The sequence below is a fragment of the Staurois parvus genome, unplaced genomic scaffold (genome assembly GCF_062004578.1).
Source record: "Staurois parvus isolate SC_StPar_1 unplaced genomic scaffold, SC_StPar_1.0 ptg001053l, whole genome shotgun sequence".
In the NCBI taxonomy this organism is placed as follows: domain Eukaryota; kingdom Metazoa; phylum Chordata; class Amphibia; order Anura; family Ranidae; genus Staurois; species Staurois parvus.
The window spans coordinates 110,055-135,000 of record NW_028318849.1 but is presented as its reverse complement, the minus strand read 5'-3'; the positions used below and the strand labels follow the sequence as shown (position 1 = coordinate 135,000).

The 24,946-nt window shown below is 43.8% G+C and overlaps 2 protein-coding genes across 2 annotated transcripts in view; one reads left to right on the top strand and one right to left on the bottom strand.

Moving 5' to 3' along the window:
- The window catches only part of NPPA (natriuretic peptide A), a 15,351-nt gene extending 1,546 nt beyond the window's left edge, over positions 1-13,805 (bottom strand). The window contains exons 1-2 of the mRNA XM_089658144.1: positions 13,605-13,805; positions 5,420-5,734 (exon numbers count right to left, since the gene is read on the bottom strand). Of these exons, the coding sequence (XP_089514270.1) occupies positions 5,420-5,734; positions 13,605-13,721 (432 nt within the window). The 5' untranslated portion in view covers positions 13,722-13,805. The remainder of the gene's footprint in view (positions 1-5,419; positions 5,735-13,604) is intronic.
- The window catches only part of CLCN6 (Cl-/H+ antiporter 6), a 105,059-nt gene that overhangs the window by 64,441 nt on the left and 15,672 nt on the right, over positions 1-24,946 (top strand). The window contains exon 23 of the mRNA XM_089658143.1: positions 13,228-13,278. Within this exon, the coding sequence (XP_089514269.1) occupies positions 13,228-13,263 (36 nt within the window). The 3' untranslated portion in view covers positions 13,264-13,278. The remainder of the gene's footprint in view (positions 1-13,227; positions 13,279-24,946) is intronic.

The following is a 24,946-nucleotide window of genomic DNA, read 5'->3' as shown; positions in this document are numbered from 1 at the left end:
CTAAAGTCCTTTTACTCTTCCTTAGACTAGACAAGCAGTTGACACTGGTAGTGCGGACGTGGTCCCACTGCAAGGAGTAGTCTTTAGGTTTCCTGGGGCTGGGCATTAAAGTTGGGCATTGATTTGTGTAAGTGCCAACAACTGGTCCCCGCAGCACTGTCTTCCACATGCTCCAGTGGTCTAAAGTCCTGATGTCATCAACACCAGTGCAGGGTCTGTAACACTGCATTGGATATGATGACAACGAGGAACGTGGGGGAGCGGAGGATCAAGTAAGTTAAAGTGCCATATACCCATCCCCCCTCCCATATACCCAATGAAGTGACTGGCCTCAGGTGTTATACAGAGATTAAACAAATCTTATAACATAGGTTCTCCCTGTCTATCTGCAGTCTTCTCTTCTCTACAGCCTTTCAAAGTCCAGAATTTTTAAAGCTTTCATATACCAAGGTGCAGAGAGCTGAAATTACACACTGCAGAGTTCAGTGAGGAGAGCTTTGAGAGCTGTTTGGATAGAAGAGACACACCCCCTTCACACAGCTCACAGGAACCGAGCTGAGGCTGTCAATGGGCTGGAGGTCCCTCCCCTGTCTCCATTTTTCTCTTGGTGTCAGGAAAACTTGTCAGAAGTGATTCATGCAGACAGCAGAGGAATGAAGCAGCAGACGGAAATGACACTTAGTGCTCCTAGCTGAGACAAGTACACACTATAGAGGGATATGTTTTGTTCATATTTTATGTCAGGTTTACAACTACTTTAAAGTGGTTCTAAAGGCATTCTATGCATTAGGCTCCATGTACACTGGGCATTTCAATAACGCTGGTAGCATTAGCTGTGTAAAGTTGCATAAAAAAACTTTAGTTTTCAGCGGTTTCTAGCGTTTTTGCAGTAGCGTTTAGCCATCTTTTTCCGCGTTTTGTGGGTTTTAGTGATTTTGTAGACAAAAAAATTTTGTCCAAAAACACTGGTTTGCCGCATTTTACCACATTTTAGCTAATAAAACTCCTCTGTAAACCCACTGGTTCTGGGTTTCTTTTCCATCCAAAAATGCTGATTAAAGCCTATGTGTGCATGGACACATAGGATAACATACTGTGGAGTTTACTGGCTGTAGAAAAAAAAAATGACAAAAGCCAAAAACAGTCGCTGTAAAAATGTCCAGTGTGCATGAGGACTAAAGGTAAAAAAAAACCTTTGGGGTGCAGCTCCCCCCTTATTCTTACTTGAGCCCCATCTCGATCCAGCGATCTGCATGAGTGCCAGGTCTCTCCCAGTTCTCGCTCTCCTTGTTGGATCACACAGCAGCGGGAGTCATTGGCTCCTCCTGCTGTCATTCACAGCCAGTGAGCCAATGAGAGAGCAGGGAGCAAGAAATCAAGAAGCTTGCTTTTGTGGGTACTTGGCAGGGGAGGAGCCAGGACCACCAACGGGGGACCCAAAAAGAGGAGGATCGAGGCTGCTCTGTGCAAGTAAGTATAACATGTTATTAAAAAAAAAAACACAACTTTTCCAATCACTTTAACACCTGTAGTGCGGGCGCAACCTCACTGCAGGAGAAATTTACATTTCCCGGAGTTGAGCTTTAAAAGCTGTCACTAATTTGTGTAAGGGTCAAAAATTAATGTTCTCTTTCTTACCTACATGGTATCCTTATAGTTTATATGAACGGCTTAACTCCCCCATAAAGACTGCACCTGGTGCTTTAAATGGGATCTGATGCCCAAGACCAGTAGAATCTTTCTGCACTGTGATTGGTTGCCCATCCTACCAACTCTTGATCAGCAGTATGTGACTACAAGATGTTGATGGCAATTCGGTTACAGGCCTGGGGGTACAGATGCAGTGTACCCCAGAACAACACAGTGATACGTGTATGCTGGATGTTAAGGCCCATCCACCCTGCCACTGCATACATAGTGGTCGTAAATGGGTCATAATGGTCAAGAAAAGGGGTCTCCAAAGTTTTTAAACAAAGGGCCAATTTACTGTTCTTGATGCTTTAGGGGAGCCAGGCTATGGGAGTAGAAATTGACCTGACATCTAGTGAGAGTGGTACAATGCCCTATCTTTGGTGTCAGTGGAAGGAATAGTACCCCATCATTGGTGTCAGTGGGAGGAATAGTGCACCCTCATTGGTATCAGTGGAAGGAATAGTATACCATCACTGGTATCAGTGGGAGGAATAGTGCCCATCATTGGTATCAGTGGGAGGAATAGTGCCCATCATTGGTGTCCGTGGAAGGAATAGTACCCCATCATTGGTGTCAGTGGGAGGAATAGTGCACCATCATTGGTATCAGTGGGAGGAATAGTGCACCATCATTGGTATCAGTGGAAGGAATAGTACACCATCATTGGTGTCAGTGGGAGGAATAGTGCCCCATCATTGGTGTCAGTGGGAGGAATAGTGCACCATCATTGGTATCAGTGGGAGGAATAGTGCCCCATCATTGGTATCAGTGGGGGGAATAGTGCCCCATCATTGGTATCAGTGGGAGGAATAGTACACCATCATTGGTATCAGTGGGAGGAATAGTGCCCCATCATTGGTGTCAGTGGGAGGAATAGTGCCCCATCATTGGTATAAGTGAAAGGAATAGTGCCCCATCATTGGTGTCAGTGGAAGGAATAGTGCCCCATCATTGGTATCCGTGGGAGGAATAGTGCCCCATCCTTGGTGTCAGCAGAATGAATTGTGCCCTTTTGTTGGTATCAGTGAGAGGAATAGTGCCCCATTCTGGTGTCATCATTGCTATCAATGGAAATAATTCTGCCAATCATTTTTGTCAATGGAAAGAATTGTGCCCTATCATTGGTGTCAGTGTTTGGAATTATGCCCTTTTGTGGGTGTCTATAGAAGGAATAGTGCCCCATTGCTAGTGTCAGTGAAAGGAATAGTGGCCCATCGTTAGTATCAGTGGAAACAATTCTGCCAATTGTTGTCAATGGAAAGAATTGTGCCCCATCATTGGTGTCAATGAGAGGAACTATGCCCTTTTGTGGGTGTCTGTGGGAGATATAGTGCCCCATTATTGGTGTCTGTGACAGGGATTATGCCCCATTGTTTGTGTCAGTGGATGCATGTAATAGTGCCCAAGAGCCAGATAAAGGCAAGCAAGGGGCCGCAGTTTGGAGACCACCAGTCAAGAAGAAAAAGGAGAAACACACTCATCAAAATTTGGAACTTTATAGGTGCAAAGTCATTCAATACCACACAAAATTAAAGATAAAACCATTAGAGTTTATTACATACATAAATTTAAAAGAATCAATTTGTTAATTCAGAGTGGCTGAAAATTTGACGAAATACAGTCTCACAAATGATAGTTCCAAACATAGTGTATATATACGGTGTGATGAATCCCAACATGTTTCGTCCATCAAGCTTCCTCAGGGGATAAGGTCTATCAAACTGTGAATTAACACAGTAATAATATGATAATAAATAATGCTTTAAATATATAATTCTAATGGCAAAAAAAAATGATAATTTAAAGCTATTGCTAGGGAGGTTTTTTTTTTTCTTGGGAGGGTGTATGTGATCAGCACAGGGCCAATCAGCGCTCTGCAGACAGAAGGTCAAGGGTCCTGCAGTCTCTTAGGACAGTCGGTAGAGAATTAAAACTCCTCCTACAAGCTTTATCCAGTGATCTGCTGGACACTGATAGACGTCACAAGACTGCTCTAACCGCTGATGAGAAAAGGTATTTAGCAGTTTATATTTACTAAAATAATTGCATTTCCATGTTCTGTGTACTGTGGGTGACCAGATATAGAGAATGCAGGGTCCAGGGAGACCAGATATAGTGAATGCAGGGTCCAGGGAGACCAGATATAGTGAATGCAGAGTCCGGGGAGACCAGATATAGGGAATGCAGGGTCCAGGGAGACCAGATATAGTGAATGCAGAGTCCGGGGAGACCAGATATAGTGAATGCAGAGTCCGGGGAGACCAGATATAGTGAATGCAGAGTCCGGGGAGACCAGATATAGTGAATGCAGAGTCCGGGGAGACCAGATATAGTGAATGCAGAGTCCGGGGAGACCAGATATAGTGAATGCAGAGTCCGGGGAGACCAGATATAGTGAATGCAGGGTCCGGGGAGACCGGATATAGTGAATGCAGGGTCCTGGGAGACCAGATATAGTGAATGCAGAGTCCGGGGAGACCAGATATAGGGAATGCAGGGTCCTGGGAGACCAGATATAGTGAATGCAGGGTCTGGGGTTTAGTAACACTTTATTTAATTATTGGGATTCAATATGTGTGGCTTTTTTCCCCTGAAGACAACATGCAGGTATTTTTTTAGCGTTTTTCAGTAGCATTCAGAAGTCTGTAGGAGTGTTTGTGTTTTACTAGCGGTTTTACAGTACATGTTGAGGGAAAAAGCCTGAACAAAGCTGCTTGTAGTGTATTAATAGCGTTTTTTTTTTCTGCTGGAAAAACGCTCCAAAAAAACTCTACAAAAAATGTTTTTTTTCTGCTCCTAGACACTGAAGCTCAAAAAATGCTACTGGCATAAAGTAGTGTGCACAGACACATAGGGTAACACTAGCTTCTAGGAGCTGAAAGAAAAATGCTAATAGCTTCTAGGAGCTTAGAATTATATATTCAAATCTGTACTTATTATATCTCTTGTTGAAACAAAATGTATTTTTTATTTTTGTTATAAGGCATTGATTATCTTTTTGTTAGTTCCTTCACAGTGTAATAGACCTTATCCCCCTCAGGAAGCCTGATGGGCGAAACATGTTGGGATTAATCACACCTTATATATATACTGTGTTTGGAACTATCATGTGTGAGACGGTAGTTTGTAAAATTTTCAGCCACTCTGAAATTTTAACAAATTGATTCTTTTACTTTTATGTATGTAATAAACTCTAATGGTTTTCTCTTTCATTTTGTGTGGTATTGAATGACTTTGCACCTATAAAGTCCCAAATAGGAGTGTTTTTCTCTTTTTCTTCTTGTACATTCAAACTGGGGGACAAGGTGCTAAGATTCCTCTCCTGACTCTATTGCTGGTGGGGTCATAATGGTCATAAAAAAAGCTTTTTTGGTTTTGCCAGCTAATGCAGCTCCCACTCTACTTTTGGCTCTCTGCTACCCAGTGCTGGTGTCATGCCTGCACCCCCATCTATGCATGGTCATTCACGTAGCCCTGGGTACATAGTCATGGGGGAAACCACAACACTCGCACTAGACCTTCTTACAACAGAATTCTAATTCTATGCTATATCCCAAAAACGGGGATCATTTTTTTCCAAAGATTTCAGAGGTGGTGGTTTTTGGTAATATCCATATAGGTGAATTAGAACTCTAGCACCTATTGTGACCCAATCAAGCCATTTCCCAGCACCCCTGCAAGAGTTGCATGCCAGACTCACGTGCCCATCACCCTTCAGGTCACTCACCCTGCGGCCACACCCCATGCCACTTTGAGCGCCGATTCTGTCAATTCGAGATCCAAAGCAGTCGGATGGTCTTCTCATGCTGCGGGGAGCATTCAGCAATTCTCGAAGTTTGTTCCTCAGTGGAGATGATTTCTCTCGCTGTGCCCAGGACCCTCTGTTATACGCCATGTCGGCCCCAGGCCGGGCTGCTTCCCCAGTCCAGGATGGTGCTGAGTTTGAAGAGTCAGAGGAATCATAATTTGGAGCAAACATGTCTTGAACTGGAGCCTCAGCTTCTTCTACTGGGAGTCTGTCTTCTAAACGTTCTAGGAGACCCTGAGGAGCAGAACAGATCATGTTATCAGACAGACTGAAAAAAATTCCACAAAAAGTTTGGAATTTTATGGTACCATCAATATATATCACAAATCATACAAAACTTTGTTTTAAAAAGACTACCTAAAGTGGACCTTAACTTTTAAAATAAGTGTCATATAGCTGTGCCTCCTCCCTCTCTCACAGTTGTATGTCATTGTTAGATGTTAACATATTGTTAACATATTTTTTTGTGCTGCAAAGCAACCCTTCCACATTTCTTGCCTAGGCGAAAGTGATGTTTTCCCTCCCCAGAATACGCATGTGCGCAGGGGCAGACTGACAACTCATGGGGCCCCCGGGCAATAGGGGATCATGGGGCAGCTGTGTCCTTGCCCAAACTCAAAAAGGCCTATGAAAAAGGTACCAGGGGCATCTCATGGGGGCCCCCTACTGACCCTGGGCCCTCGGGCAGTGCCCGAGTTTCCAAATGGTCAGTCCGCCCCTGCATGTGCGTGAATCTAGTGGTACAGCTGAGCACGCACGGGTTTCTACTTAACATCTGTGCATGCTCAGGAATTTCCTGCACATGCGCAAAGATGGCAAATTTTTGGGACTTGCGTAATAGCAGCCTTTGCACATCTGCAAGAAACCCATGCCTGTGCAGATGTTCAGCAGACAGCCTTTCATCACATCTGCGCAAGCACCATAATGGCGGCACCAGGGGGATGCACCGAACCCACTAAAGAGGGGACTGAAATTCCTCTTTAATTCTTTCAACTTTGCCATATGCCATATGCCATATGAGTGAAAATAAATTGAATAATTTTGCAAAATGTCACGAACTGTATTGTAGTTAATAGGAAAAGTAAGTGAAGGTGTTTTTTGAAATTTTTAAGGGTACAATTGGTTTGAAGTGACTTTTGAGAGAATCACCTTTCACCTATCCTGGACCTGTTCTTGAGGCAAAAATGGACCCTCATTTACCCTATTGTATTATGCTATTTTATAGAAAGATAGTAAAAAAAAAGTAAAACAGATTTTTAAATTTCCAAAAAGAAACTATTCAACAATCAAATACACAAAAGAAAAGACAAATACAAGGAGTTCCACTTACCCTGTCAAAAAATAAAAGTCAGCAGCTACAAAAACTGTAGCTGCTGACTTTTAAAAAACAGCCACTTACCTGTCCCTCCGCCCCGTGGTGTGTCCCCCGCAGCCTGTTTCACCGGCCGTCCTGTATTCCAGGAGGCCGGCATCTTCAGTGTGGGCACCCAGCTGTGATAGCTTGTGGCTTCACAGCCGGGTACCCACTGCGCATGCGCAAGTAGCGCTGGGCTTTTCATGAATGGTCCTGTAGTCTTATGGGACCTGTCACATGTCCCAAAAGACTACAGGGAGGGAGGGAGGACACCTTCCGTTTGCGATTGCCTAGGCGATCGCATCAGAAGTGGGTGCGGGTACCTGTCAAATTTGGGTAGCCACTCCCCCCCGCCCCCCAAAGGTGCCAATCCTTAATGGGGAGCCGGGGAGCAGTCCTTAAAGCGGAACTTCCCCTTTTGGATGGAGCGCCGCTTAAAATGATTTACATAACTATCACCTGGGATTCACACAAGTTTACAATGAAATCCAATCAAAAAAATTTATGGATCTTTGAAAATCCGGGAGCCGTAGTTGACATATGCTTTTCCCAGCCTCCCAGCCTGGAAATATTTGAGCAAACTTGGGAACACTGGCTCAAATACATCTCAGGGAAGACCTAATGCTCCCTTATGATGCCTCTGACTTACCAGTGGAGAGGACTAAACAGTTGTTTGTTTTCTTTGTATTCTTTACTTTTCCACTTTATATTAATCTTTTCCTTTCTTTTTGAGAGAGCAGCTGTCAGCTCTAGTGTCCTTACCTATGGAACAAAGTGTTAGGGCCCCTGGGAGATGCGCAGGAATATGAAACTTTCCCTGATGTGGAGTTGGTTTAGACTCTACTTTATGCCATGATGGACAAAAGATATCTTGAGAGAGTCAGTGTCCATATTAAGGTATTCCTGGATGAGATGGTCTCCTTTGTCCCTGAATGACTCAAGATTTTTCAGGATGGTGTGTGATCAATAGAAGATCAACAAGTTCTAGTCTCTATGGATACTTGGGTTTAATATATTATTTTCTACAGTTTAAATATTTTTTCATAAGTGTATTGGCTTCTATGTTCAAATTTCACACTCTGAAACACCTGATTGTTACCCACTCTCGTGTTTTGTTTAATGGTATTTGTATGGGCTCTCTTGTTTTGTACTTTCACTTTGAAATCTAATTAAAAAAATTGAAAAATTAAAAATTAAATTGCTTGCTTAAATTTCACCCTGGGAAGGAAATTAGGAATTACAGCTTCAGTGAAATTTGTGCCAATTTACATTTTTACTGAAATAATTCCAAGTCATATTTGAAAAAAAAAACATAATTTTCATCATACACTTGTCCTTTATACCTTTTAACATCATATAACACATTTTGGTGACACATTTCAGTAAACAAAACACACTTTCTTAGAGATACAATGATTTTAGATGAGTGTTTTGAGTGCTTTGATCTGAAGTAGAGAGTTGCATCCCTGAAAAGCTGGTCCAGAAAAACACTAATTAAAAAAAAAAAATAGTATCTGCTCTTTGGTTGTAATTACATTTTTACTCTTTTTTTTAATTATTTATTTATTTAAAAAAAATTTTGCTGTTGCTAATCTGTCCCTTCTCTTATATTTAACACAAGTTAGAGACAGATTTTTTTTTATTAACTTGGGGTAATAAATTGGCTGTACAAATAAACATAACAGCAAAATTATAAAAGTTTCTTGCCAGTTCTACATTCTGTGTCAGTTCTGAGGTCAAATTGAATTTCATCCCTATATAAATGCTCGCATTTGAAATACAACAAAGAAAGGAAGATAACAGTCACTATTTGGCTGCATGATCATGCAAAACGAAACCTTTTGTTTCGGTTGAAAAATAGACCCAAAAATGAATGCTAACAAATTCATATTCCAAATGAGTACTGTCCGTAATACTTTTTTTATTTCTTTATCCAAATGGAATGCAAACTGCTGATCTGTATAGGGAGGGGATTGCTGTGCTGATTTACTGCACAAAAGGAAGTTGCAGCACTTTATAAAAAGTGTATGGCATAGAATCTCCCCCCCAAAAAAATGTCATTTCCAGGCTATTTCTCCAAACGTGTCCATAGTTCAGATGACCTTTTAGAACAATTTATCAGATTTTTTTTTGTCCTAGACATGATTAGATCATTACGATTGGTGATTGAAGTTGAAATGAAAATGTCAGCATTAATATTGTATTGAGTCTTCTATGTGTCCTTGCTGATGTTTGAATCTTTGAAGAAAATGATATGAATTTAGACGTAATAAGAAGTGCAAAGAGCAGTGATGGAGTGCAGGGGGTAGATATCGGCAACAACCAATAAAATAACAAAGTGCTACCACTTAAACATTACCTAGATTGCAAGCTCCAAGGATCAGGGCCCTCCTAACCCCTCTTGTATTGAACTGTATTGTTACTGTCAGGGGCGGACTGACCATTTGGAAACTCGGGCACTGCCCGAGGGCCTGGGGTCAGTAGGGGGCCCCATGAGATGCCCCTGGTACCTTTCTCATAGGCTTTTTTGAGTTTGGGCAAGGACACAGGGGCCCCATGATCCCCTATTGCCCGGGGGGCCCCATGAGTTGTCAGTCCGCCCCTGGTTACTGTACTGTCTCCCACTATAATGTAAAGCGCTGAGCAAACCGTTGGCGCTATATAAATCCTGTATAATAATAATAATAATAGTAAACATCCTACCAATTCTCAAACCATAAAGATAGCAAACCGCATCTCTCAAATTGCTCTGGAATACAACTCCCAGCATATATAGCTGTGCAGCAAGCAGGACATGAACCCATAAAAGTCCCTAAAAGTGTGATATGCTTCCAATTAAAATATTAAATGTAAATTCAGTAAAACGATAATGTCTAAAATGTTATTTCATCTCCAAATAGTTTTCTGATCAAATATTTTATTTCACATCAGCACACGATCATTGTTTTTTGAACAGTTAATTATTATAAGCAGGGGTGAGCAAAACTGAGAGTTTTAATTTCTCAGACATTTTTATTAATTTTTGGTGAATATTATTTTTTACTATGTGCATTGGGTCAAAGGGGAAATCAAAATGATGGTAGTTTTTAAAAGTGCAGTGGGCGATAACTGGTTCCTAAGGGTTAGAGAAGCTCCTTTTAAGTAACCTAGACCTTGTCTTGCTCCAAAAACATTTTTCACAGTATATAAAAAAACAGAAAAGATATTATTAAAAATATGTAACAACTCCTCCTCTGTCTATCCCTAACTCCTCACGCAGCTTTGGAGAGTCATTACCCCCACTGGCCAAACTCTTTCTGATATGTTATTACCTCTTGCTAACAATTTTTACTCACTTGACACTATAAGATATGCTGCATTGTTTTCTTGACTCTTTCTCTCCCCCTTTCTATAAGGACATTGATACTGTGACGACTATTATTCCCTGTGTTTTGCTGTCAATGTTATGTCTCATGCCTACTGTAAATGTCTCCCTCCCTATGTTGCAATGCCAATAAAAAGTTTGAACAAGAAAAATATGTAACAACTGCACAAAGAACAAAATGTGCACACAAAATTCATATGAGCATACAAAATATGGACACACAAAAAAAAACACAAGTATAACAATACAAAATTAAATAAACTTCCCTAAGTATCCCTAAAAACTACTTCTCCTTACCCCTAAAAAACACACCCTCTAAATTTTACCAGTAAATGAGCAAAATCTTTCCCTTTTGGGTAAAATATTGCTGATAAAATTAATAATTTTGTAGTAAAATTTTGCAAAGATCCATGATTGTATGCTTCTATTTTTCATGAATTTTAGTTTTCTCTTCAATCCCAATTTCCAACTTTTAAAGGCGTTAAAAAATCCCTGCAATTGTTTTTTTTTAACCAATACAAAAAGATACCGAGCATGCAATTAACTTAGCTGATCTGCTTGATATAAATAAATAAATACAGACAATGATACCAATTATTTAGCAATTATTCTCATTACGCTATGTGCATGTGCTATACTAAATCAGAAGCAGCAAGGTGACTTTTTTCTTTCAGCCAACAGTGGGTGGTAATCAGGACATTCAGAACTTGTTTAGAAAATTAATTATTATTCACTTTTTATGGCTATTAATTATTCCAACTGACTCAAACAGCTTTTCTCAACTAGGGTTCCTCCTGAGGTATCTAGGGGTTCCTTGAGCAGCAAGCTATGTCTAATTGATCACATACCTGTAGTGACCACCAAAGCAAGAAGGAATTTCTATGGTCGCCACTAATGTGACAGAACCAAAAATGTTACTGTCTGTTATGATTATTCATTTATTTCACAATTAATACTAAAAAAAAATTTTTTATACAGAGCACGTGACCAAAAAAGCATCTGTCAGGGGTTTCAAACATGCTAGCTATGCCATACTATTTATTCCTATATATAAAATGTTCTGCAATTGAGTGATAATGGTAATGCACAGCAAAATATAGATATAAATATTTTAAGCGGGGCTTCCCCTGAGACCTAAAAATATTTAAAGTTTTCCTCTGGGGTATAGAGGTTGAGAAAAGCTAGGTTTTAGATATGTGTACAGCTGCTGTAGGAAATTTCTCTGTAAATTTTCTCCATATTTAACCAAAGCTTTTTGTGGATGTATTTTTCCAATGTGTTTAGACCTTTTCTTTGTTTTTAAACATTAAGAACAGTTTCCCTTTTTTTATGCTCAAATTATCAATGAAAATTTACACCACAGGTGACAAAATGTAACATATTTTGGTGAAAAGGTCATTTTAAAACATACAATGTCATTGACAGTTTCTAATATTTAATACATATGCTGACCCTGCTTTAGCCTAAGATGGCTGATAAAAGAACCATTGGAATGATTTTTAGCTGCTCTTCACACTGAAAAGCTGAACTAAAGGTTTCCTTGTGTCTTCAATGTAATGTTTGGAATTTTGGTATACGTCATCTACGGTATGATATCCTTTCTTTTGATTAATGCCCCCTGAAGGGGATCTAGTCACTGAGCTGTGGAGGCCAGGACCCCAAGGGGTTTATTTACTAAAGCTGGAGAGTCCAGAATCAGACTCCCTTCTGCATAGAAACCAATCAGCTTCCAGGTTTCATTGCCAACGCATCATTGAACAAGCTGAGGTTAGAAGCTGATTGGTTTCTATGCAGAAGGGAGTCTGATTTTGGACTCTCCAGCTTTAGTAAATAAACCCCCATATGTCTCATAGTGAGAACATGTAATCACATTTTTAATGCCCCCTGAAGGGGATCTAGTCACTGAGCTGTGGAGACCAGGACCCCACATGTCATAGTGAGAACATGTGATCACATTTTTAATGCCCCCTGAAGGGGACCTAGTCACTGAGCTGTGGAGACCAGGACCCCATATGTCTCATAGTGAGAACATGTGATCACATTTTTAATGCCCCCTGAAGGGGATTTAGCCACTGAGCTGTGGAGACCAGGACCCCGTGGGGTTTATTTACTAAAGCTTGAGAGTCCAAAATCAGACTCCCTTCTGCATAGAAACCAATCAGCTTCTAACCTCAGCTTGTTCAATGAAGCTTTGGCAATGAAACCTGGAAGCTGATTGGTTTCTATGCAGAAGGGAGTCTGATTTTGGACTCTCCAGCTTTAGTAAATAAACCCCCATACGTCTCATAGTGAGAACATGTGATCACATTTTTAATGCCCCCTGAAGGGGATCTAGTCACTGAGCTGTGGAGACCAGGACCCCATATGTCTCATAGTGAGAACATGTGATCACATTTTCTGGTAATGGTATTATGGAGTTACAATACAATTGTGTTATTGAAATCTTTAACCCAGAATACCCATGTGGGACATTTTAATGCCCCTCTTTTAGTTTAATATGTAACATAATATGAACAACTTAGAATATGATTAGGAACTCGTTTAATTTAGGGCTATGATATTAATATTATTACTATTATTATTATTATGTAGGCAAACAGCCCAAACTTTTTCTTTAAGTTTTCAATGTAGTAAGTGCGGGTTAAAACGCCCTGTCAAGTTGTAATTATTGTCTGTATTTTCACTGGGGATTTAACCCTCTTTGTTCCTCCTGGTGACCACTTTCACTGGAGAAGGTTAAAAAAATCCAAAATTTGAGTTGTCACTGGAACAGAAGGTGAAATCTTTCAATAGCGACACTTGATAGGGTTACAATTATCAAGGAGGGAATTTTGAACTCATCCCTAATCTATCCAGTGCTAAAAACGTTTTGGCTCTGGAAATACTTTATTAATAAAAATGTTGTTGGATTTCTTGTTTATTCCTATGGCTGCCAATTTTAGTGTCCAAAAATTGTATTAAGGCTTTTTATGAAGAATTATTGTCTAAACTCCCTATTTTATCATATAGGAGTCTCAGAAATATATCAGAAGAACCATAAAATAGATGCACAGATATATGGTAAGTGTGTGTAATGCGAACTCTCCTTACTGGAAGATGGAAATGTGATACCAATGGACAACTCTTCCTAACGTGTAGTGTAATTGCAGAAAGCTAATTGGCTGCTACATTTAAATAAAAGGGTCATGTATTATTTATTGACAGAAACCCTAAAAGTCTAATGAGGTCAGGATATAAGTCAAGAAGAGAAACACAAGAACAGAAAAACGTATTTTTCTGTATTGTCACACCTCACCTAGTATCAAGGGGAAGTGAAGGATCCTTCATCTCTTGGACCTGGCAACAGTTACCACCATACTTTTGCTCCAGCCAACTTTCTTTCTTACCTTTAAATCGGACAAGTCTGAAGACAGGGGAGAGTTGTATGCTGGACCTCCTCGAACCTTGGTCAATGCCAGAAGAAGCAGGACAAACGTAAAGTACCCAACAAGTGAGGTCCCCATTGCCCTTGGAAGCTGTGTCCCTTTAGCTTCTTGCACCTGAATCCTTCTCTTTCAATCTTGCTTCTGTCCCTGTTTTATGTTCTGGCTTCAGCAACGTCTACTTTTATATAGGTGCCACCCTGACATGAGCCTGTCCCAAGCATGAACTCATCCACATTCCAGCACTTCCGAAAAGATAAAGAAGCTGTTTGCAGGCCAACAGAAGATTCCCTTTTAAAGTTATCCCAGCCTTGCTATTGCACCACAACCTTCTCATAAAGCTACCGGTGCACTTGACCAGACCGACCCTCTACTAGTGGACCGACATTCCTAAGTGAAGACGTTTTTTCACATTCAGGGTCTCTACCATTTCACCTTTCTGAGTACTTAAATAGTTTCTAGGTAGCTCATGGAAAATAGGAGACAATTCAATCTTTTTGCCATCCCGTAATGGCTGGACCAGCATGTGACACAGCCATGCATGTGACTGCACTATGATGACAATATCTGAACTATTTTTCTTGTGGGACATCTGCATGTCACATGCTCCATGCCATTATCAAAACATAACTGAATACCCATACACCATCATCATAGGACAATTCAAGAACAACTTGGGCTGATGAAAAAGAAAAACATGAAATCTATTTCTTTGCAATCCATTCATGAATGATCTGGGAGAATGAAATAGATAGTTTCCTTTTTAATGATGATACAGAATTATGTAGGGTTTTTAAAAATCAACCGGAGGCAGGGGCGGACTGACCATTTGGAAACTTGGGCACTGCCCGAGGGCCCGGGGTCAGCTGTACCACTAGATTCACGCACATGCAGGGGCGGACTGACCATTTGGAAACTCGGGCACTGCCCGAGGGCCTGGGGTCAGTAAGGGGCCCCCATGAGATGCCCCTGGTACCTTTTTCATAGGCTTTTTTGAGTTTGGGCAAGGACACAGGGGCCCCATGATCCCCTATTGCCCGGGGGCCCCATGAGTTGTCAGTCCACCCCTGACTGGAGGATTATTATATGGTAACATGGATGGTTAAGGTGGAAACACAAATGCAGAGTTGCTCTTACAGAGAACAACTTTAAATGTTAATTACTTTGAATCATTGCTTTAAAAATATATATTTTGTATTAAATTCCTCCTAAATAAAAACAGGGACCTTCCTGTGCCTAGGTACCTAGGTATGCCTTGAGCTTCATAGCCTGCTAGTCTCACCAGATTTGGAGTGAGATTTTGGTGAGATATGGTGATGTCACTACTGTACTGCGCACTGTTCTCCTTGCTGGAGAGGAAACTGTACCTGGAGACCTGCATTTCAAGGATCTACGTGCTTCTGCTTCATTCATTCTGTGGCTCCATGCTTCCTCTAGCTCTCCTGCTGCCACGCTTCTTTAATTGACATCAGATCCTCACCCATTGGGGGGAAGGACTGACATGAGGAAGCAAATCCCTGCTCTTTTAACCAGATGACTCCCAACTCACAGAGACACAGTGCAGAGCTAGGTATAATAATTCAGTAATGGAGAAAAGTTTAGCTGCAAGCAGCCTATAGACAATACTGGTGGCTTGTCCTCTTCTTGCTCTTTGGGCACAGCCTCCACAGTTCAGGTCCTCTTTATATGGCAAATTAAATGTAATTTTGAAAAAAGTAAAGTTGCATGCATTAAATGAAACACAGTTAGTCAAAATAAAACTGGAGAACTTTGGAACACTTGTTGGCAATAAGCTAGGAGACACCACTCAATGCCAAGTGGAGGCTTGAAAAGCCAAAATATGATATGTATGAAAGGAGGAGATGCAAACACATATTGTTAATGTAGCAGGCTCCTTGTACAAGAGGATTCAGAAGGAATCGCATGTTCAGCAGTCAGTCTTTTCTCTCTCTCTCCTATTTGTAAAACCTGGGCATTCTGCCAAGTTCATCCACTACACAGCAAAGAACGCTGGGAGGGAGAGGAAGCAGGAAGTGAAGGGGAGAAGAGAGAGACACGAGGCTGGAGAAAAGACAGGGACATGTGGAGCCCATCCAAGCAGAGGAGGAGGCACTACAGCACCCAGCGTGGATAGAGGGACCCTGCTGTGTGTTCAGAGTCTGGTGAGCTGTCCCCCTGGAGAGAGTAAGACACACCATTTACACTTTGCATATAGACTGGGACATCCACACCCCACTGCTGGGATCTCACCCATCTGGGGCCCTGTGCAAGCCACAGATCCCCATGCCTGCTTTGCCCCTCACCACCAGTGTAATTGAAACTGTCTGCCCCGGGGACTGACACATACTGGGAGATTGCATCCTGCGACTGCCCCTGGTCTTGGGGTGCTTTGTGTTGCGTTCAGACACTGAGGTTGGATCCTCTCAGCCCAGAAACCTAGTGAAATCGGATGTAACCCACACCAGCTGAAACTCCAAAGAAACCTTCAGCTGCTATTTACTTCATTGTAAGGACTAAACGTGCACCAACTAGAGCTCCACCGTTACAAGGACTGAAGTGGGGGAATCTGGCTTAGTAGCTTTATTAGAGGTACCTCTTTATTGCATTCTGTTCTGACTCTGAGGTGATTTTTGGCTAACGCCCCTCAGAAGCAGAATCATACACCGGTGTGGGTAATACATTTCATTGATAGAGTATAAGTAAGTTTATTTGTTTGATATCAGTTGTATTCTGCTTAAAGTGCAACTCTGCCATCAGGAGATTTTTGGCTGTGAAGCCCTCTAGTGGCAGACCAAATTTACTGCATTACACAAAAAGAAGAAAAGTAAGTTTTGAAGTTGAAAGGGGAACCCCACCCCTCTACACTGCATTTCATTCTCCATAAAATTGTTCTTGTTTCATTTAACCCTGTGTCAGCAAATTTCTTGGCGGGGTATTTGCTATTCATTACCAGTTGTGCCAGAGGGATTGGGTTTGCGTAGGGTTGGATCTATTGAGCGCAGGACCCATAATATATTCCAGCTTGTCCCAAGGGGCAGTGCTACACGTGGGGGCTCGTCCGGGATTCTTGCTGCTCAATTACCCAACAACCACTCAAGCAGTGCCCTATACCAACTCCTAAGATGGACGTCGCAGCCGCGACCAAGTGGTGCAGCACGGAAAATGCTTGCCCAGAACGGAGTGTAGTGGTCGAGTTCCCCAGAGAAATGGGGACCGAAGAACAGATTACCAAGATAGTGAATGCACTACCAACAGAGGGAAAGAAAACATGGGTGATAGATGTGATACCCGCCTCAGACACCACCCTGGCATATGCCCTGCTAGAGTGGAAGAAGGGGATCCCTGACAGTTTCCAAGGAGCCAATATCCAAATAGAGGATGGGACAAGGCTCCAGTTACTTCAGTTGAACACCCCCGGGCCTAGTTGTGCAAAACCTGAGAGGGAAGAACCCCTGTCCCAGACACCTCTAGCCACCATAGGCCCGGAATTCCTCACTGCATTGGGGGACTTCATGTTAAAATGCCGCAAAGACCCCTCTCCATACACAGGGATGTATCGGAAGCTCCGATTCTTCTCGGGTAGGCAACCAATAGCTACCGGGGAGGATGGCTTTGAAGAGTGGCTAGACCAAGCCATGCAAGCACTAAGTGAATGGGACATTCCTGAGGCCCACAAGAAACAGAGGATTACGGAGAGCCTAAGGGGCCCTGCATTGGAGGCCATTCGCAACCTAAAACTTAGCAAACAGGATTGCACTGCTCAGGGCTATCTAGATATTTTACAAGATGTATTTGGGCGTACTGAAAAGGCTTCAGACCTCATCTATCAGCTAGAGCATACCTACCAAAATGAAGGGGAGAAACTCTCCAGTTACATGGGACGTCTAGACAAGATAATATACCAAATTCTGCTAAAAAGGGGAATAGGCCCTGAAAGAGTAGATGAGGTTCGGGCGCAACAAGTCCTACGGGGAGCCAGGCCCCTAGACCCCATTGCCATTCTATTATGAACTCGGCGAGATGGTGGCCTCCTGAACTATCCAGACTTGATCCGGACTGTGAGAGAGGAGGAAGCCATGTTGGATGACAAAGAGAGACAGTCAGACTCTGTTGTAGGGGTCCGGGTAGTCAATGTGGGAGGTGACACCCCTGAAGTTGAACTCCTTAAGACTCAGGTGTCCCAACTAATGGAGATGGTGACCTTACTAATGGCGGGACCGTCGGGTTTAGCGAGAGAGACGAGAGCAGTTTCTGAAAACCTGTCAGGAGTTGCCCCAACGCAAGCAACTAGTCCCACCATTCAAATGATCTGCTTTAATTGTGGAGGGACCGGACATGTCAGGAGAGTCTGTCCGAGCCCCAGGAAGCCTGAAGCTAAGCGCCAAAAACCGGCGGAAAACTTCAGAGGGCCCTGGTGAAGGAGCAACCCAGGGACCCCACCACCGCAGCTAGCTCCACTCAACCAAGTAAAAGGGGGGCGAGGAGAAAATCTGGCCCTATCCAGAAGGACCCCACCATCCCTTACAAACAGCCTAGGGAAAATGCCACTTCACCTCAGGGAGTCAGTGCACACCTCAAACCTGGGAGTCAACCACGGCTTAGGCCGAGCCAAAACTCCCCCAGGAGGAGAGTAAGGATAAGAACTGCAGAACAGAAGAAGACGGCTACCTGTTCACCACTCCCTGAGAATTTAGTGGGACCCTCCCCTGTCATCCCGATTCAGGTAGAAGGGATTTATACCAGGGCTCTTCTGGACACCGGAGCCCAAGTAACCCTTCTGTACCGAGACTTCTATGACAAGCATCTGAAGCATTTGCCCTTGCAGAAGCTGGAAGATCTAGAAATATGGGGCATAGGAACCCAGAAGTTTCCCTATGATGGTTACCTATCGGTCAGACTAACTTTTGATCCTTCCATGACAGGGAAGGCTGAGACTTTCAAAGCCTTAGCTGTCATCTGTCCCTCGAAGAGCCCAATGATCAACCCACTTCTGTACATCCCATGCTGAGGCAAGCATATCAGCGCCTGGTACAAGAGAGGAGAGCCCCAGCGGAAAGAATTGGGGAAGATATGGCACCTGGATCAACATGAGAAGGTGCTACAACCCGGAGAGGTGGCGTGTTTACAGGCATCAGTCAAATTGACCTGGAAGCAGCCAGGCCCCTTCATTGTCCTTGAGGCTGGTGGCTGTGAAGAGAACACAGGAGTGGAGATCCTCCCGGAGGTAGTGTCAACAAAAGCGCTACGGAGGAGCCACGGAAAGGTTTCGGTCAGTGTTCATAATCCAACTGCTGCCCCAGTGAAAATCCCAGCTCGGGTGCTGTTAGGACATGTGGATCCTGCAACCCCAATCTTGCCCACTGAGCTAGGGGACGGAAGAGAGAAAGAAATCCCTGTCGATGCATTTTACCCAAGGAACACCCCCCTTTCCCCGGAATGGAGAGAGAGAGCGAAGAATCAACTCCTAAGGTGGCGGGCTGCATTCTCCAGAAGTGAGTTCGATGTGGGGTGTGCAGAGAGTGCCCATCATCGGATCCGGCTTCGAGAAGACGCCCCATTCAGGGAAAGGGTTCGACGAGTTCCATTGGGAGATTTGGAAGACCTGCGTGAGCAATTGGCAGAGTTGAAGAGGACAGGCATCATCAGAGAGTCCCGAAGCCCATACGCCTCTCCGATAGTGGTGGAAGAAGAACGGATCTTTAAGATTGTGCATCGACTACCGGACGCTAAACCGAAGAACTGTTCCTGATCAGTATACCACCCCCAGGATAGAGGATGCTTTGCAAAGCCTATCAGGGGCAAAGTGGTTCAGTGTGCTGGAACTGAAGAATGGGTATTACCAGATCCCCATGAACCCGGAAGACCGAGAAAAGACCGCGTTCATAACCCCAATAGGGTTCTTTGAATTTGACCGGATGCCTCAAGGTTTGTACAACTCTCCAGCCACCTTTCAAAGGCTGATGGAGAAGACGGTGGGTGACATGAATTTAATTGAAGTACTGGTATACTTGGACGACATCATTGTGTTCGGGAAGACCCTGGAGGAACATGAGGAGAGATTGGAGAAGGTGCTCAAGAGACTTCATGATGAGGGACTGAAGTTGTCTTTGGAGAAGTGCCAGTTTTACCAACCCTCGGTCAATTACCTGGGTCATATCGTATCTGCCGATGGAGTGGCCACTGACCCCAAGAAGCTGGAAGCTGTCACCTCATGGCCGAGGCCCACAAATGTCACAGAGCTCAGATCTTTCCTGGGGTTTTGCTCCTATTATCGCAGATTCGTCCAGGGCTTCGCTCGGATAGCCCGCCCACTCAATGAACTGCTCAGAAACGAAGAAGACAATGATGATGCAGATCTTTCTAGACCTGCGAAGCCAGCAGTGGGACCCAGGAGGCCTAGGGAATCTATTCAAGGACAATGGACAACCCAGTGTGAAGAGGCCTTTGAACGGCTGAAAAAGAGTCTAACCACCGCCCCAATCCTGGCCTATGCAGACCCAGCCAAGCCGTACGAATTGCATGTGGATGCAAGTAGAGATGGGTTAGGGGGAGTCCTCTATCAAGAACAGAATGGATGCTTGCGACCTGTCGCCTATGTGAGCCGGGGTTTGGCGTCCGCTGAGAAGAACTACCCCACCCACAAGCTTGAATTCTTGGCCTTGAAGTGGGCAGTAGTGGACAAACTTCGAGACTACCTATATGGAGCAGAATTCGTGATAAAAACAGATAATAACCCCCTCACATACATTCTCACTACAGCTAAGCTGGATGCTACTGGCCACAGGTGGTTAGCTGCCTTATCGGAGTTCACTTTCAGCCTCAGTTATCGGCCAGGGATTGGGAATAGGGATGCAGATGCCTTATCTCGAAGACCTCACTGTTCCAAGGATTCCCCAGAAGAGTGGACTCAGGTACCCTCTGAAGGGGTACGAGCCTTATGCCAAGGAGTGGAACACCGAACAAGAGGTGGGTCCAGGGCAGAAGACATTGGGATTTCGGCATCTGGCGTTCCCAGGTGTTATTGCAATGTCACCCAGGTTGGGGGTGAAGGCCTGCCCAAGCTTTCCAGGAAGGATCTGCGAAGAGATCAGTTGGAAGACCCCCTCTGCGGCCTAGTATTGAAGGCTTTAGAAAGCAAAAGCCCTGATTTGCTTCTTACATCGTCAAGGGAGGCCCGGCGGCTACATCGTGAGTGGGATCGGCTACAGTTACGCCACGGAGTGGTCTACCGAAGGGGCCCCTCTGATGATCCTGAAGAGAAATGGCAGCTATTTTTGCCCGCAAAACACAGAGAAACGGTGCTGGCCGCTCTCCATGATGACCATGGCCATCTGGGACCAGAAAGAACCTTTTGTTTGGTAAGAGACCGCTTCTACTGGCCCTGCATGCTGACAGAAGTTGAAAGTTACTGTCACTCCTGCATCCGATGTATTCAGAGGAAGACTCTGCCTCAACGAGCTGCCCCAATGGGCCACCTTCAAAGTCAGGGACCCATGGAGTTGGTGTGCATTGACTTCCTGTGCCTGGAGTCAGATCAGAGTGGACAGGGAAATATTCTGGTAGTGACTGACCATTTTACCAGGTATGCCCAGGCTTTTCCTGCTAGAGATCAGTTAGCATCAACTGTGGCAAAGATTTTAGTAGAAAGGTTCTTTGTGCATTACGGACTACCACAACGTATCCACTCAGACCAAGGGAGAGATTTCGAGAGCAATCTCATCAAGAGACTCTTGAGTCTACTAGGCATCCAAAAGTCAAGGACTACTCCATACCATCCTCAGGGAGATCCTCAGCCAGAGAGATTCAATCGTACCCTCCTGAATATGCTCGGGACTTTGACTTCAGTGCAAAAGCAACACTGGAGTAAGCATGTAGCAGCCATCGTACATGCCTACAATAGCACTGCCAACGATGCTACAAGATACTCTCCTTACCGGCTGATGTTTGGCCGGGAAGCCCGACTGCCAGTAGACTTGGCTTTTGGAACCTCTGTAGACCATACCTCTGCAGCTTCCCATAGAGGATATGTGGACCGCCTAAGGAAAAGCCTGAAGATTGCTTATGAGAAGGCTCAAGCCACCTCAGATGCCAGGGGACAGAGAAACAAAGAGAACTTTGATCTCAGAGTGCGAGTACAGGACTTACAATCTGGAGACAGAGTCTTACTGAGAAATCTGGGTATCCCTGGAAAACACAAGTTGGCGGATAGGTGGCGATCAGAGGCCTATGTCATCTGCAAACAATTGCCTGGATTGCCAGTTTACCAGATTCGACCGGAAAAGGGTGTTGGCCCACTCAAAACCTGGCACCGCAACCACCTTTTGCCTTTGTCAGATGCAGTCCGTCTACCATCACAATCTGATCCACAGTCTACCCCCTCAACTTCTCAGAGGACTAGACCTGTGACCAGGTCACAACCCACACCACCTCCTGCAGATGAAGAGGACAGTGAGAGTGAGGAGGTAGGGACAGATTTGCTGTGGCCATCTGACATTTCCGAACCCACCATTCCTTCTTCCACTGGAGTGACTGACGTAGTTCTTCTTAGGCCAGAGGCTCCTGAATTTGTGCCTCAAGCCCAACCTGCAGAAGACTTGCAAGAACCTGAAGACTGGTGGTCCATTGTTGATGAGGGAGAAGATGTGGAGGAAACTGAACTGGGAGAGACAGAGAGCGTCGAGCAAGAAGCGAGGGTTGATGAGTCAGTAGTGTCAGAACCAACATCGGAAGCAACGCCAGAACCATTGCTAGAGCCCAGAGAACAGAGAGAACGTAGAGTTATTCAACCCCCAAAGAGACTGACATATGATGTGTTGGGTGAAAACTCTGAGGAAGTAGTACATGCTTCTCAAAGGAATCTCGTGACGCCTGGTTCTCCTACAGCAGTTTCGGTAGAGAACAGCCCCAACTCACCCCCTGGCACATCTGGTTGGGCCATTCCCATTAGTGTGGCCTATGGGCAGGACAACCCTCACTCTGCTACATGGTGGGAGGTTCCTCTGCCAGATTCTTATGCAAGTGTGAATAATTTAATTTCCTGTGTGTACTAACTTTGCTTTTTCTCCGCGTGTATATAAAAAAGCATGTAACAGGTTGCTTTTATTGCTGTCTTTGGAGGACCAAAGCTTCTCTGGTGGGGGGAGTGTGTAGCAGGCTCCTTGTACAAGAGGATTCAGAAGGAATCGCATGTTCAGCAGTCAGTCTTTTCTCTCTCTCTCCTATTTGTAAAACCTGGGCATTCTGCCAAGTTCATGACTCATCCACTACACAGCAAAGAACGCTGGGAGGGAGAGGAAGCAGGAAGTGAAGGGGGAGAACAGAGAGACACAAGGCTGGAGAAAAGACAGGGACATGTGGAGCCCGTCCAAGCAGAGGAGGAGGCACTACAGCACCCAGCGCGGATAGAGGGACCCTGCTGTGTGTTCAGAGTCTGGTGAGCTGTCCCCCTGGAGAGAGTAAGACACACCATTTACACTTTGCATATAGACTGGGACATCCACACCCCACTGCTGGGATCTCACCCATCTGGGGCCCTGTGCAAGCCACAGATCCCCCTGCCTGCTTTGCCCCTCACCACCAGTGTAATTGAGACTGTCTGCCCCGGGGACTGACACATGCTGGGAGATTGCATCCTGCGACTGCCCCTGGTCTTGGGGTGCTTTGTGTTGCGTTCAGACACTGAGGTTGGATCCTCTCAGCCCAGAAACCTAGTGAAATCGGATGTAACCCACACCAGCTGAAACTCCAAAGAAACCTTCAGCTGCTATTTACTTCATTGTAAGGACTAAACGTGCACCAACTAGAGCTCCACCGTTACAAGGACTGAAGTGGGGGAATCTGGCTTAGTAGCTTTATTAGAGGTACCTCTTTATTGCATTCTGTTCTGACTCTGAGGTGATTTTTGGCTAACGCCCCTCAGAAGCAGAATCATACATCAGTGTGGGTAATACATTTCATTGATAGAGTATAAGTAAGTTTATTTGTTTGATATCAGTTGTATTCTGCTTAAAGTGCAACTCTGCCATCAGGAGATTTTTGGCTGTGAAGCCCTCTAGTGGCAGACCAAATTTACTGCATTACACAAAAAGAAGAAAAGTAAGTTTTGAAGTTGAAAGGGGAACCCCACCCCTCTACACTGCATTTCATTCTCCATAAAATTGTTCTTGTTTCATTTAACCCTGTGTCAGCAAATTTCTTGGCGGGGTATTTGCTATTCATTACCAGTTGTGCCAGAGGGATTGGGTTTGCTTAGGGTTGGATCTGTTGAGCGCAGGACCCATAATATATTCCAGCTTGTCCCAAGGGGCAGTGCTACATTAATATTGTATTATCTCTGTATGAATCACTTGTAAGGTCACATCAAGAAGAAGGGATCAATTTTGGGCACCATATTGTAAAATAGATATAGAAGTTTTGGAAAGTTACAATGAGAGGCAATGAAATTATTAAAAGAGGAAAATATTACAGTGAAACATCAAACAAATTTGGCATGTTGAGTTTGTACAAAAAGATGTCTTAGAGGTGACGTATGCTCTTATATAATCAAGATCATTAAAAATATATTTCCTGGTATTTTTCTATTCCGTTTAACCTGTGTTGAACCTTGGAGTGGGGACTGGCATTGCCCCCGAAATGCATTGGATGTTTTTATATGATTTTTTTTACCAACAATAAAAATGGTCCAGTTTTGGTCTGGTACTCATTTCTGTTTTTATTTGGTTTGAGGAACAGTTGTTGGTCAATTCAGTCCAGTTTCCCTATTGTGCTGATATATTTTTCTATAATGTGTCAAAATAAAAAAAAATGTACTGTGTTATCCAGGTATATACATAAAGGTGTAAATATACCATATATCTAGATTATATACTGCACAGTGGCTATCCCCTTTCAGGCAAGCTGCCTTTCATTGAAACCTTGGATTGAAGTCTAACCAATCAAGATTGGTTAGAATTGGCACCATTTGCTGTGGCCAAAGTCATAAATTTTTTGGATATGTAGCTGAGCAGTAAGAAAGAATGGTGCAGGACATGTGCTGTGATAGTCCGGTCATATTAGCAGTGTCAGATCCATGGCATGTTATCAGTGACTGGTGTTTTGTTACCAACATCTGATTATGTTACGGTTTCTCTTGCCATGTTTCTGGTGTCTGACTGTTACCAAATCATCAGTGGCCTTTTTTCTGCACTCTTTTTGCTCCAGGCAACAGGTGGACAGGGACATCCATATATGATTGTAATGAAGTTAAAATCCTTAGGAAACAGCCTGGGGGAACTGGGAAGACAGTTTTCAGAGGATGATCGGTCTCA